Raw genomic sequence first — 15,213 nt, 5'->3', positions numbered from 1 at the left:
TTTTACACAAGGGGTAAATAAGAGATAACTGACCCCCATCATTTGTTATGCAATTTCTCCCAAACACAGTGATGTCCCATATGTGTACAAATAGTAATGTTTGTGCACATGGAAAACTTGGAAAGCAAAGAGCAATATTTGGAATGCAAATTTAGACTCCAGCAGAGCCCCTGAGGTGCCAAAAAGGCAGAAAAACAGCAAAAGTGACACCACAGTATAAACTGCGCCTCTCAGTAATCTACGGCTGCAGTGACTGTTTTGTAGCATCCATGCAATGCCATTTTTATTGAATTTTATTTGGGGCCATCGATTTTCCAGAGTCTTTGTTCTAACCCACTATATTCCCAGTGACAGATGACAGACCTGAGCGGGGTTTGTTTTTTTGCGGGATAAGTTAGGGTATGTTCACACGTGGCATCTTTTTTTTTACCACAGAAATGCAGTGTTTTTGTCTCAAAAAACGCACCAAAAACGCATGTGTTTTTATCATGTTTTAGCCAATGCGTGTTTTTTTAAGTCAAATCTATTGACTGGAAGGGCTTACAAATGCAAAAAGAATTGACATACTGCATCTTCAAAAACGCAGCCAAGATAAAGCCCACAAAAGATACCCAGTGTGGACAGCAAAATAGAAATCTCATAGACTTTGCTGGGAGAAGGAAATGCATGCATTTAGGTGCATCTTTTTGACCTCAAAAACGCAGCAAAAGATGCCCTGTGTGAACTTAGCCTTAGGGGTTTTTATTGGTAACATTTTGGGGTACATATATTTTGACCATTTTCATTATAAGGCTGGGATCACATTCTTGTGTTCTACACTGAGCACTTACATCTGGGTTTCTGTGTAAATCCCACAAAAATGCAATTCAGGTAAAACCCCCGACAACCACTCACTATAATGAGGCAGGTTGAGACACTTCACACTACATTTGGCGTCTGTTTCAGTGGTGTCCAACTTTTTTAGGTGTGCACAGAACTGTGGTCGATCACAATTGTGCTCTAAAAAGACGCCTAAAATGATGGGACAGCGGCGGAACAGGGACCGGACGGACTCCAAAGTGTCTCCATCTGCCTCATTATAGAGGGTGGTTCTATCAGGAGTGTCACCTGAATCGCATTTTTGTGGGATTTACACAAACTCCAGCATAAGTGTTTATTGGAGAGCGCAGGATGAATGTTAACTGAGCCTTAGGCCCTGTGCGCACGCTGCGGGATTTGCCGCGGTTTTGCTGCAGAAAATGTTCATAACCTTTCTGCAGTCATTACCCAGCAAAACATATGGTAAAAAAAAAAATACTGTGCGCACACTGCGTTTTTTTTCCCTATAGGTTTTGCTGCGGAGCTTCCGCTGTGGAAAAGAATGTGCATGTCACTTGTTTTCCGCAGGTCCTTGCATTTTGGAGGGCTGGCAGATCACCCGCTGACTCTGGGTCGGAGGATTGATCCCCGGTATCTGGCCAGATGCTTCTCCCCATATAAAGTTTATGGGGAACACAATCTGGAGCAAAGGGGTAGGAGCAAGCGCTTCATACTCCACGATCACCAGTCGGCTGTCACACTGTTCCCATGGCAGCTCTTTCATCTTCCAGAGCTGGCCGCTCATTAGTCTCATAACATATTCACACCTTACCTGCTCACCGGTGGCTTTTATTGGTTGCAGTCAGACCCGCCCCTACGTTGAGTAACAGTTGTCTGACTGCAACTAATCACTGTGGGCGGTTCTATAGCGTACAGTAAAATAAATAATTAAAAAAAGATGGCGTGCGATCCCCCCAATTTTGATAACCAGCCAGGATAAAAGCCTCACAGCTGGGGGCTGGTATTTTCAGGATGGAGAGTCCCCAGCCTACAAATATCAGCCAGCAGTCCCCCGGAATTGCCGCATCCATTAAATGTGACAATCCCGGGACTTTTCCCGGCTCTTCCCGTTGCCGTGATGCAGTGGCAATTGGGGTAATAAGGAGTTAATGGCAGCAGCCCATAGCTGCCACTAAGTCCTAGTTTAGTGATGGCAGGCATCTGAGACACCCCCTCATCACTAAGCTGTAAGTAAAAGTAAATAAACACAAGCACCCTAAAAATCCTTTATTTGAAATAAAGACAAAAAAGCCCCCTCTTTCACCACTTTATTAACCCCACCAATAACAGCCCTCCAGGTCCGACGTAATCCACACGAGGTCCCACGACGCTTCCAGCTCTGCTACACCTGACAATCGCAGCGAGTGCCATAGACTATGACTGCTCACTGTGAGGGTCAGGCCGCAAGTGAATTGAGCCGCGCGGGATCAGCGGTGATTTCACTCATGTGCTTTGCAGGGACAGGTGGAGGACTCCAGCTGTCACTGCACATGAGCTGACTGAAGTCACCGCTGATCTGCCTCCGGACGCTGGTCTCCTGCTTCCAGGCCGGCTCATGCATATGTGTCAAGGGAGAAATTTAGTTGAAGATAGCTAATGGTATCTTCGTTTAGGATATTCAGAGGCCGATGCCGTATTAGCTATATATCAGAGCTGATGTTAATGAATCAGACAATGATCAGCGGGGACAGGTGAGCATCTCCCTGTGCTATCAAAATAACGCAGGGATATACCGCAGCAAATCCGCAGCAAACTGCGCTAAAACCACATGCGGATTTCAGGTGCAGTTTGCTGCCGTTTTTTGTCGCAGGTGCAGAATTCTTTCAGAGGGTGCAGGGTGCGCACAGGGCATTACTCCCATTTTTGGGAGGTAGAATGAACAAATAGACAGCAGTACTGGAATAGTTCCTAACTTTATTTTTGTGTGGTTCACATTTTTGTGTTAGTATGGTGTGACATTTTTGGCATGTTGTGGTTTGGGGTTTTTTTGGCTTGTATATGGTGTTGGCCATGTGGAATAAATAACATGACAGTTTTGTAGTTCAGGTCATTCTGAAAGTGGTGAGATCAATTATGTGTAAGTTTGTTTCGTTGGTTGTTTTTTTTGTTTTAACACAATAGGTTTTGATTTGTGTATGCTTTTTTTTGTGTAGTTTGTTTTTGTTTTTTAGGGGTTTTTTTAGACATTTCAACTTTTTGTTTATAAATTTTTCACTTAGTCCCACTATGAGACCTAAATATTTTTTTAGCTTGATCGTTGGCCTCATGCACTGCTGTACTCCTGTCAAAGGGGGTCTATTAACCTCTTAGACACCCCTGTCGCTATTGACATTGGCATTTAAAAGGTTAATCAGCCCAGATCAATTCCAAAAGCGGTCTGGTGTAAGCTGTCACCCATGAGATTTTCAGCCGTGGAGGGGTGGAAAAAGTAAGCGATGCAGATGTCATCCAGTTGCCCACTGCTTCTGTTCTGCCGCTGCTCGCTCCTCATCCATGTCTGGCCACAGCTGTGATCCCCTACACCCCGGGGCAGCCGCCCTTCTGTGCATTGTTTGCCTCTTTTATTTTAACTTTGTATAAACTCCTCTTTATCTAGAAAAACCTGATGGTCATCGGGATTGATGTGTACCATGACCCCACTCGAGGTTTACGATCCGTGACTGGATTTGTGGCCAGCATGAACAAGTGAGTTCCTCCACACCCAATGTCTGCTATGGCTGTAACTTGTCCTGCAATGTTCGGTTTAGTGTGTTCTCTGCTCAGCGCTGTTTCTCCCCCCCCCCCTTCCTCCCGTGAATAGTTGTGAAGGGAATTTTGCGAACAGACAGAGTTAAGCAAAAAAACATTTACAGGACCCTGGTCCAATGGCCTCATCAGTAATCCATTGCCGCCAAACCAGAGCTGTGTGATCTTTCTCCTACCTGCCGGGATTCCTCTTCTGATTACTGGGCCCAATGTGACGTCGTGTGCATCGGGCCACAGCAATGACGTTGCTTCAGCCCTAATATTCAGCTGATGATCCGGGCCTGTGGGGGGTAAGAAAAGATTTGCATGCGTAGTCTGGTTGCAACAGATCACCATCAAGACCTTTTGGACCATGGTCCTGCAAATCATTTTTGCTGAACTATGTGTTTTGCTCAATGCTAAACCCAATGATGAGGGCTTCTACAATTCTCTGTAGAATGGGGGGCGGCCGGGAGCACCTCTCAGCTGAAAACATCACTGCAGGGGCTTCTGCACAGAATCAGATATGTGGCCCCTTCAGCCTGAGATTGGGCCGGCACTTAGTCATACATTGCTGGTATATCTGAGCAGTATGCCATCACTGTAGTAGATGGGAATACTTCTTTAAAGGGAACCTGTCATCAGAAATTTAGCTATAAAGCTAAAAGTTCCCCCCTCTGCAGCTCCTGGGCTGCATTCTAGGAAGCTTCCTATAGTTTTTGTGGCACCTTTTATCCCAAAATAAACACTTTGTAAACTGGTACCTTTTCTTATGCAAATTTCTTAAATTTTCCATGGGGGCGGGCTGCCTGTGGTCCGTTGCTGTTCCTCCTGCAGATTTACGCCGCCCCCGAACGCTGATTTTGAAAGCTCAGGACATCGCCCCTGGGTGCCCGTGGTCCCGCACATGCGCTGTTCCACTGTAGCGGTGCCGTGCACGTGTGACCGCTGTGACGCTTTGCGCGGGCACGAGGTTATGGGCGGCGCTGTTAGTGTCATCAGTAAGTGCCGCCCATAACCTCGTGACCGCAATTTCCCCTATTACTCCAGCGTTATGCGCAAGCGCTCGCTGGCCTGATGCCCGGACGTCCCCTCCTTCCCATCCTGCTCAGCAGCAGGAAATAGATGGGAGGAGCGGACGGAGCAGGAGAGCTTAGGTTACGGGGAGACGCGGCACCATAACCTCGTGCCCGCGCAAAGCGTCACAGCGGTCACACGTGCACACAGTGCACGGCACCGCTACAGTGGAACAGCGCATGCGCGGGACCACGGGCACCCAGGGGCGGTGTCCTGAGCTTTCAAAATCAGCGTTCGGGGGCGGCGTAAATCTGCTGGAGGACAGCAACGGACCACAGGCAGCCCGCCCCCATGGAAAATTTAAGAAATTTGCATAAGAAAAGGTACCAGTTTACAAAGTGTTTATTTTGGGATAAAAGGTGCCACAAAAACTATAGGAAGCTTCCTAGAATGCAGCCCAGGAGCTACAGAGGGGGGAACTTTTAGCTTTATAGCTAAATTTCTGATGACAGGTTCCCTTTAACTTCACTTTTCTTCTAAGGGACGGGCCGACAACTATTTTTCTCAATTGTTTTATTATTATTATTATTATTATTTATTTATAGAGCACCATTAATTCCATGGTGCTGTACATGAGAAGGGGGTTACATACAAAATACGTATACAAGTTACAATAGACAGACTAGTACAGAGGGAAGAGGGCCCTACCCTTGCGGGCTTACATTCTATAGGATTATGGGGAGGAGACAATAGGTGGGGTGTAGGTCAGGCGGCGGCTCCGCACGGTGGTCGGGCGGCAGCTCCGCACGGTGGTCGGGCGGCAGCTCCGCACGGTGGTCGGGCGGCAGCTCCGCACGGTGGTCGGGCGGCAGCGAGTTCATTGTAGATTGTAGGCATTTCTGAACAGATGAGTTTTCAGGTTCCGTTTGAAGTTTGCAAGGGTAGGGGATAGTCTGACGTGTTGAGGCAGCGAGTTCCAGGAGACTGGGGATGCTCGGGAGAAGTCTTGGAGTCGGTTGCGTGAGGAGCGAATGAGAGAGGAGGAGAGGAGGAGATCTTGGGAGGACCGGAGGTGACGTGTTGGAGTGTAGTGGGAGAGTAGTTCGGAGATGTACGGAGGGGAAAGATTATGCACAGCTTTGTAGGTCAGTGTTAGAAGTTTGAATTGGATACGGTGGAAGATTGGAAGCCAGTGGAGGGACATGCAGAGGGGAGAAGCGGGGTGGTATTGAGGAGAGAGGTGGATAAGTCGGGCAGCAGAGTTAAGGATGGACTGGAGAGGGGCGAGCGTGTTGGCAGGGAGGCCACAGAGGAGGATGTTACAGTAGTCGAGGCGGGAGATTATGAGGGCATGCACTAGCATTTTAGTAGATTGCAAATTGAGGAAAGGGCGGATTCTGGAAATATTTTTGAGTTGAAGACGGCAGGAGGTGGTGAGGGACTGGATGTGTGATATGAAGGATAAGGCAGAGTCAAAGGTCACTCCGAGGCAGCGAACTTTGGGTACTGGCGAGAGCGTGGTGTTATTTATTGTAATAGATAGATCAGGTGGAGAGTGTAGGTGAGACGGAGGAAAGATGATTAGTTCAGTTTTGGCCACATTGAGCTTTAGGAAGCGAGAGGAGAAGAAGGAGGATATAGCAGATAGACATTTCGGGATTTTGGACAGCAGAGATGTGGCATCTGGGCCAGAGAGGTAGATCTGGGTGTCGTCGGCATATAGGTGGTATTGGAAGCCATGGGACTTTATGAGTTGTCCTAGGCCAAATGTGTAGATAGAGAAAAGTAGGGGTCCTAGGACAGAGCCTTGAGGGACGCCAACAGAGAGATGGTGGGATGAAGAGGTTGTGTGAGAGTGGGAGACACTGAAAGTGCGATTTGAGAGGTATGAAGAGATCCAAGAGAGGGCAAGATCTCTGACACCAAGGGAAGAGAGGGTCTGTAATAGGAGGGAGTGGTCAACGGTATCGAAGGCTGAGGACAGGTCTAGGAGTAGGAGTATAGAGAAGTGCTTGTTCGCTTTGGCAGTAAGCAAGTCATTTGTGATTTTAGTCAGGGCAGTTTCGGTAGAGTGATGTGGACGGAAGCCGGACTGTAGGTTGTCGAAGAGAGCGTTAGAGGAGAGGTGGGAGGAAAGTTCAGCATGGACATGCTGTTCCAGGAGTTTTGAGGCAAGTGGGAGTAGTGATATGGGGCGATAGCTGGTAGTAGAGGTTGGATCGAGGGAAGGTTTCTTTAGGATAGGTGTGACTGTTGCATGTTTAAAGGCAGAGGGGAAGGTTCCAGTCGTTAAAGATAGGTTGAAGAGGTGGGTTAAGGCTGGAGTAAGGATGGTGGTGAGGTTGGGAAGGAGGTGGGATGGCATGGGGTCAAGTGCGCAGGTGGTGAGGTGCGCTTTTGAGAGAAGACGTGCAAGCTCTCCTTCGGTGATGGTGGGGAGGAAGTTTATGGGAGAGGGGCAGTGGTCAGCTAGTTTTAGAAATGTGTCCATGGCGATCTGTACAATAAAAACCCAGATACTCACCGAATCTCCATCTTTCTTCAGTACATCAGCCCTTGTCCTCAGCCAGGCTCCTCACTTCCTCTATTGGTGGAGGACAAATGATGACTGCTGCAGCCAATCAACGTACACTGACTGGCTGCAACAGGCCCGAGATGGAGAAAACAATCTCCTTGCTCTTTTGTAGCTCAGATATCATGGACTGCTGGGTCCGCACTGGCAAAGGAAGCAAGGAGACTGGTGGGGGGACATTGTCAGCAGTCATCAGGAGTACCATGGGGCTGACCAGTGAGTGTATGGGATGGCTTTTGTTTTGTTTTGTTTTTCAGGACCACCATAGCACCTTTTTAAAATAATGTATTGAAGTTGACAGCCTTTTTTAAGTCCATGTGCCCTCTCCATCTGTAAAGAGATGAAACAATATATTAACCCATTTCCAAATTAAATTTTGTTTCTGGAAAAGATGGATGACAATCAGTACGCCCATTGTTTTCAAGGATTGTGACCCAGCTGTCCCAGACTCCTGCACGTCCCTCGCTTGTCCGGTTGGATGACTCCCTCTTTTGCACCTGTGTCTACCCCAGCTTTCCACTGTACCCTGCTTTATCAGAAGGAAATGAGTAGAATGTTATTAACCTGTAGTAAAGGAATAATACTAGTAAATGTGATTTTCTTGCAGTTGCTTGACCCGATGGTACTCACGTGTGGTTTTCCAGCTTCCGCAACAGGAAATCATGGATGGGTTGAAGCTGTGCCTCGTGGGCGCCTTGCAGAAATTTCATGAGGTTAGTGATGGACACTTTGTATGTTTTAGGATTCAACAATTTAGTTTCCAGTAGCCATTCTGGGTGCTAAAATTTTGTGTGAACCCATCCTGTGATCCCCACTCACTTGCTTAGACAAACACAATGTAGGTCGGTGTTTTCAGGATTTCATCAAAAATCCCTAATTTAAAGTGTCACCAAGAAAGGTATGAATTTCCAAAATATCTCCTCGGAATGATGGAAGGCAAACCCCGATCCGCCAGAGCCAAAAGTGGCACAAGAAAAATAACAATAAGAATAATGTTAAAGTACATATGCTTTAAAACAAATTAAAATAATCTCTCTTACATAAACTAGGATATATTCAAAATAATGAGTTTTTTGACCAAGGAGGCTATACACAAAAGGATATAAAATATAGGACTGTGCAGGTAGTAAATATAGAGCTGCACAGATGGTAAATAAATGGATAATTCATGTATAGATGATTTTAAATAATATGCATGTCCTGATCCAAACAAACCATATGTTATCAAAATACATGTGTATATGGAACAGTGTTATTAAAGTGCCTAGTGCTATAATGCGTAAATATCCCAAAAAGGTTCAGAATTGCAGGCTATAGTTAGCAGTGTTAAAAAGGTGCCAGGTCTCAATAAGATGAATAATCAAATTACGTGCTGCAAAGCCTATTAGATTTGCAGGCCTCCGTTCCCGACGCGCGTTTCATCGCCTGTAGACTTCTTCGGGGAGGGGGCGATTTTGCCTTCCACCATTCCAAGGAGATCTTTTTGAAATTCATCAGTGTTTTCAGCACCAGTCTGGTACAGTGGCTCACATATTTTTAGCAGGAGCGGTTGCTAGACCTCAATTCAGTTCCTAGTCAATAAATATCTATAAGGACCTGGAACGGCTCATTTGAAAGAATTATAGCAATACACCTGGGGGAAAGGGCATATAAAGTTTTTTAGAGATTTTTTTTTTACAGATTTTTAGTTTTATGGGTAGTGTGAAAACTATTTGGGTGGTACAAAGTGTACCACATACAGAATCCCATAAATTGGTGACATATTTAATCATTATACTTATGAATCTAGCTTCCCTTTGATACTGCACTTTTATTTCCAAAATTCACAATCAAAAGTGATTTTTTTTCACTAAAATGTCATTGTATGTTGCATTTAGCAAACAAAAAAAAAAATAACCAAAAAATATCTGCTCTATAAATGTGTGCTAACATGTGTCATAATGTGATGTTCTTAGATATGTAGCTGTGATGGGAGCGTATTATGACTCTGTTCTGCATCTAGGTGAATCACATACTGCCGGAGAAGATCGTAGTGTACCGAGATGGCGTCTCGGACGGTCAGCTGAGCATGGTGCAGAATTATGAGATCCCACAGCTCCAGACTTGCTTCAGCACCTTTGAGAATTATTCGCCCCGCATGGTGGTGTTTGTTGTGCAGAAGAGAATTAGCACCAACATGTACTGCTCCAATTCTGGGGAGTTTATTACTCCGGCACCAGGGACAGTATTGGACCATACAGTTACCTCTCGTGAATGGTGAGCTTAGTCATACAAAGCCATACATCCATATGACCGTCTTTGTGTGATTACTGGCACAGGCACCAATAGCTCTTCGTTCTGTTGTTTCTTATTCTGCAGGGTGGATTTCTTCTTACTCTCCCACCATGTGAGACAGGGATGCGGCATTCCTACTCACTATGTATGTGTAATGAACACCCCCAACCTTAGTCCTGATCACTTACAGAGGTAACGTATACTGTACAGAGATGCTCCGTAACCATCGGGAAATGTAGGATTCATTCATATGCTGCTTAAGTGGGGTTGTGCGGCATTAGAAAACATCAAGATTTGCTTAAAGTGGGGTTCAGGATTAGATATGTGGGCAAGCTGATGGAGACGAGGTGCACTATGCCCAGCATAGCCTTTTTTTCTTTTTCGCTCCTAATTGGGAGACCCAGACAATTGGGTGTATAGCTACTGCCTCCGGAGGCCGCACAAAGTACTACACTTAAAAGTGTAAGGCCCCTTCCCTTCTGGCTATACACCCCCCCCGTGGGAGCACGGGTCCCTCAGTTTTTGCTTTGTGCGAAGGAGGTCAGACACGCACGCATAGCTCCACTATTTAGTCAGCAGCAGCTGCTGACTATGTCGGATGGAAGAAAAGAGGGCCCATACAGGGCCCCCAGCATGCTCCCTTCTCACCCCACTTTCTGTCGGTGGTGCTTGTTAAGGTTGAGGTACCCATTGCGGGTACGGAGGCTGGAGCCCACATGCTGATTCCTTCCCCATCCCCATTAGGGCTCTGGGCGAAGTGGGATTTTACCGGTCTCCAGGCACTGAGACCGTGCTCCATCCACAGCCCCTGGAGAAGCCGCTGGATATGGAGCTGAGTATCGTCAGGGACATGGCCCTGCTCCGTCAAGGTACTCTGTGTCCCCGTGCATACGCGCGCACACCGCAGCATTGCTGGGTGTGTTAGTGCGCCGGGGACAACAGCGCTGCTGCGCTTGTGCCATTTCCTCACTTCAGCTTAGCTGAGTGGGTAGACTCAGGGAGAACGGTCGCGCCGGCCGCTGGGACTGCGACGCGGCTGGGACTTGTGGTGCGCCGGGGACTTCCGCGCTGACCGTGCATATATCACGGCCACGCTTATTACTACAGTCCCCGGCTTTTGCGGCCTAGTTCGTTCGTTCCCGCCTCCGCACCTGCCAGTCAGGAGGAGAAGGGACGCTGTACAGAGCATCAGCGCTGAGGGCTGGAGTCTTTTTTACATACTCCAGCCCTCACACCAGGCACAGTAGGACGCAGTTTCCCGCACTTTGTTTGTGGCACGCCCACGGTCCGCCCCTCTTCACTGAACGCCGGCAGCCATTCCTGCCTGCACGCTGAGCTGCAGAGGGGAGACGGGGAGACCCAGACACGGGATTCTACGGCCTCATACCCGCTGTTCAGCGGGCGGTAAGCAGCCCTCAAGGGCTCACCCCCACTTGTGCCGTTTGTATACTGAGTATTTTGTGTTTGCAAATACTTTGTACTGTACGGTCGCTGGTGATTCTCGGCTATATACCCTCCTAGATTACAAGGAGGCAACAGCATGTCGTCCGCAAAACGCAAGGGTGCCAAGGCACAGACATTATATGCTGCCTGTACCGCATGTGGGGCTGCTCTACCGGCAGGTTCCACTGACCCCCATTGTGTGCAGTGCTCGGCCCCTGTGCAACTTGCACATCCGGGGCCTCTGCTGGACATGACCCAGAGTGTACCACCTGTGAATGCTGTCCAGGTGACAGGAACGGAGTTTGCAGCTTTTGCTGACAGATTGTCTATGACCATGTCAAAGATTCTTGAAACATTGCAGTCTAGACCAGTAACTCAGACCATGGACACTGTGGCATCATTGCTCCCTGGTCCCCCTCAGCTGGAACACTTCCAAGCTCCGGGGGTGTCACATGCACCCCAGGGTGACGATTCTGACTCAGACAACAGTCCCAGACAACCTAAGCGGGCTCGTTATGAGGGGCCCTCAACTTCGTCTCACTGGTCAGGATCCCAGCGGGACGAATCTATGGGTGATGAGGCGGATGTAACTGATCAAGATTCTGATCCTGGGACCGCTCATAATCTGGATACACCGGATGGTGACGCCATAGTGAATGATCTTATAGCGTCCATCAATAGGATGTTAGATATTTCCCCGCCAGCTCTTCCTGCGGAGGAGGCAGCTTCACAGCAGGAGAAATTCCATTTCAGATATCCCAAGCGTAAATTAAGCACTTTTCTGGACCACTCTGACTTTAGAGATGCAATCCAGAAACACCACGCTTATCCTGAGAAGCGGTTTTCTAAACGGCTTAAAGATACACGCTATCCTTTTCCCCCTGACGTGGTCAAGGGTTGGACCCAGTGTCCCAAGGTGGACCCTCCAATCTCCAGGCTTGCAGCTAGATCTTTAGTTGCAGTAGAAGATGGAGCGGCACTTAAAGATGCCACTGACAGGCAGATGGAGCTCTGGCTGAAATCCATCTATGAAGCTATTGGAGCGTCGTTGGCGCCAGCTTTTGCAGCCGTATGGGCACTCCAAGCCATTTCAGCTGGGCTTATACAAGTCGACTCGGTCACACGTACATCTGCCCCGCAGGTGGCACCATTGACCTCTCAAATGTCTGCATTCGCGTCTTACGCGATTAATGCTGTCCTGGACTCTACGAGCCGTACGGCGGTGGCGTCAGCCAACTCCGTGGTTTTGCGCAGAGCCCTGTGGTTGAGAGAATGGAAGGCAGATTCTGCTTCCAAGAAGTGCTTAACCAGTTTGCCTTTTTCTCGCGACCGATTGTTTGGGGAGCGTTTGGATGAAATCATTAAACACCACTCCAAGGGTAAGGACTCATCCTTACCTCAACACAGACAAAACAAGCCCCAACAAAGGAGGGGTCAGTCTGGTTTTCGGTCCTTTCGAGGCTCAGGTAGGTCCCAATTCTCCTCGTCCAAAAGGACTCAAAAGGATCAGAGAGGCTCAGATTCTTGGCGGACTCAGTCACGCCCAAAAAAGACAGCAGGAAGAACCGTTACCAAGACGGCTTCCTCATGACTTTCAGCCTCCTCTCTCCGCATCCTCGGTCGGTGGCAGGCTCTCCCGCTTTGGCGACATTTGGCTGTCACAGGTCAAAGACCGTTGGGTGAAGGACATTCTGTCTCACGGGTACAGGATAGAGTTCAGCTCTCGTCCTCCAACTCGTTTCTTCAGAACTTCCCCACCGCCCGACCGAGCCGATGCTCTGCTGCAGGCGGTGGCCGCTCTAAAGGCGGAAGGAGTGGTGACTTCCGTTCCTCTTCAGGAACAAGGTCACGGTTTTTACTCCAATCTGTTTGTGGTGCCAAAGAAGGACGGGTCCTTTCGGCCCGTCCTGGATCTAAAGTTGCTCAACAAACACGTAAAAACCAGGAGGTTCCGGATGGAATCTCTACGCTCCGTCATAGCCTCAATGTCTCAAGGAGATTTCTTAGCATCAATAGACATCAAAGATGCTTATCTTCACGTGCCGATTGCGCCAGAGCATCAGCGTTTTCTACGCTTCGTTATAGAAAGCGAACACCTGCAGTTCGTAGCGTTACCTTTCGGGCTGGCAACAGCCCCTCGGGTCTTCACCAAGGTCATGGCAGCAGTAGTAGCTGTCCTGCACTCGCAGGGTCACTCCGTGATCCCGTATTTGGACGCATTTTGGAGGCATGCCAACACAGTCTGGACGTGGCACTGAAGACTCTCCAGAGTTTCGGGTGGATTATCAACTTTTCAAAGTCAAATCTAACCCCGACCCAATCACTAACATATCTTGGCATGGAGTTTCATACTCTCTCAGCGATAGTGAAGCTTCCACTGGACAACCAGTGCTCTCTGCAGACAGGGGTGCAATCTCTCCTGCAGAACCAGTCCCACTCCTTGAGGCGCCTCATGCATTTCCTAGGGAAGATGGTGGCAGCAATGGAAGCAGTCCCTTTCGCGCAGTTTCATCTGCGCCCTCTACAATGGGACATTCTCCGCCAATGGGACGGGAAGTCGACGTCCCTCGACAGGGATGTCTCCCTCTCTCAGGCAGCCAAGGACTCTCTCCGATGGTGGCTTCTTCCCACCTCATTGTCAAAAGGAAAGTCGTTCCTACCCCCATCCTGGGCGGTGGTCACGACAGATGCGAGCCTATCAGGGTGGGGAGCAGTGTTTCTTCACCACAGGGCTCAGGGTACGTGGACTCAGAGAGAGTCCACCCTTCAGATCAATGTTCTGGAAATCAGAGCAGTCTATCTTGCTCTGCGAGCCTTCCAACAGTGGCTGGAGGGCAAGCAGATCCGGATTCAGTCGGACAATTCCACAGCGGTGGCGTACATCAACCACCAAGGGGGAACACGCAGTCGGCAAGCCTTTCAAGAAGTCCGGCGGATTCTGACGTGGGTGGAAAACACAGCATCCACCATATCCGCAGTTCACATCCCAGGCGTGGAAAACTGGGAAGCAGACTTTCTCAGTCGCCAGGGCATGGACGCAGGGGAATGGTCCCTTCACCCGGACGTGTTTCAGGAGATCTGTCGCCGCTGGGGGATGCCGGACGTCGACCTGATGGCGTCACGGCACAACAACAAGGTCCCGGTTTTCATGGCACGGTCTCACGATCACCGAGCTCTGGCGGCAGACGCCTTAGTTCAGGATTGGTCGCAGTTCCGACTACCTTATGTGTTTCCACCTCTGGCATTGTTGCCCAGAGTGCTCCGCAAAATCAGGTCCGACTGCCGTTGCGCCATTCTCGTCGCTCCAGACTGGCCAAGGACGTCGTGGTACCCGGATCTGTGGCATCTTACGGTAGGACAACCGTGGGCGCTACCAGGCCGTCCAGACTTGCTGTCTCAAGGGCCGTTTTTCCATCTGAATTCTGCGGCCCTGAACCTGACTGTGTGGCCATTGAGTCCTGGATCCTAGGGACCTCAGGTTTATCTCATGATGTTGTTGCCACCATGAGACAGGCTAGGAAACCATCCTCCGCCAAGATCTACCACAGAACGTGGAAGATATTCTTATCTTGGTGCTCCGCTCAGGGAGTTTCTCCCTGGCCATTTGCATTGCCTATTTTTCTTTCCTTCCTGCAGTCTGGGTTGGAAAAAGGTTTGTCGCTTAGCTCCCTTAAAGGACAAGTCTCTGCGCTATCCGTATTCTTTCAGAAGCGCCTGGCGCGACTTCCTAAGGTACGCACGTTCCTGCAAGGGGTTTGTCATATCGTTCCCCCTTACAAGCGGCCATTGGAACCCTGGGATCTGAACAAGGTTCTAATTGCTCTCCAGAAGCCACCTTTCGAGCCTATGAAGGAGATTTCCTTTTCTCGGCTTTCACAGAAAGTGGCTTTTCTGGTGGCGGTCACGTCTCTTCGGAGAGTGTCAGAGCTGGCGGCGTTATCTTGCAAATCTCCCTTCCTGGTGTTTCACCAAGACAAGGTAGTACTGCGTCCAATTCCAGAGTTTCTTCCCAAGGTGGTATCTTCCTTTCATCTCAATCAGGATATCACTTTACCATCTTTGTGTCCGCATCCAGTTCACCAATTTGAAAAGGGTTTGCATCTGTTGGACCTGGTGAGAGCACTCAGGATCTACATTTCCCGCACGGCGCCTCTGCGCCGTTCGGATGCACTCTTTATCCTGGTCGCTGGTCAGCATAAAGGGTCGCAAGCTTCCAAATCCACCCTTGCGCGGTGGATCAAGGAACCAATTCTTCACGCCTACCGTTCTGCTGGGCTTCCGACTCCTTCTGGACTGAAGGCCCATTCTACCAGAGCCGTGGGTGC

General features: G+C 48.9%; 1 protein-coding gene across 1 annotated transcript in view; it reads left to right on the top strand.

The window, feature by feature from the left end:
- PIWIL2 (piwi like RNA-mediated gene silencing 2) overlaps positions 1 to 15,213 on the top strand; it is a 376,860-nt gene that overhangs the window by 348,361 nt on the left and 13,286 nt on the right. Inside the window, exons 20-23 of the mRNA XM_075346446.1 lie at positions 3,455 to 3,543; positions 7,779 to 7,884; positions 9,174 to 9,427; positions 9,530 to 9,637. Coding sequence (XP_075202561.1) covers positions 3,455 to 3,543; positions 7,779 to 7,884; positions 9,174 to 9,427; positions 9,530 to 9,637 — 557 coding nt within the window. The remainder of the gene's footprint in view (positions 1 to 3,454; positions 3,544 to 7,778; positions 7,885 to 9,173; positions 9,428 to 9,529; positions 9,638 to 15,213) is intronic.

Source organism: Anomaloglossus baeobatrachus, chromosome 4, assembly GCF_048569485.1.
Source record: "Anomaloglossus baeobatrachus isolate aAnoBae1 chromosome 4, aAnoBae1.hap1, whole genome shotgun sequence".
In the NCBI taxonomy this organism is placed as follows: domain Eukaryota; kingdom Metazoa; phylum Chordata; class Amphibia; order Anura; family Aromobatidae; genus Anomaloglossus; species Anomaloglossus baeobatrachus.
The sequence above is the reverse complement of the archived record's forward strand: the minus strand, read 5'-3'. Positions and strand labels throughout refer to the sequence as shown.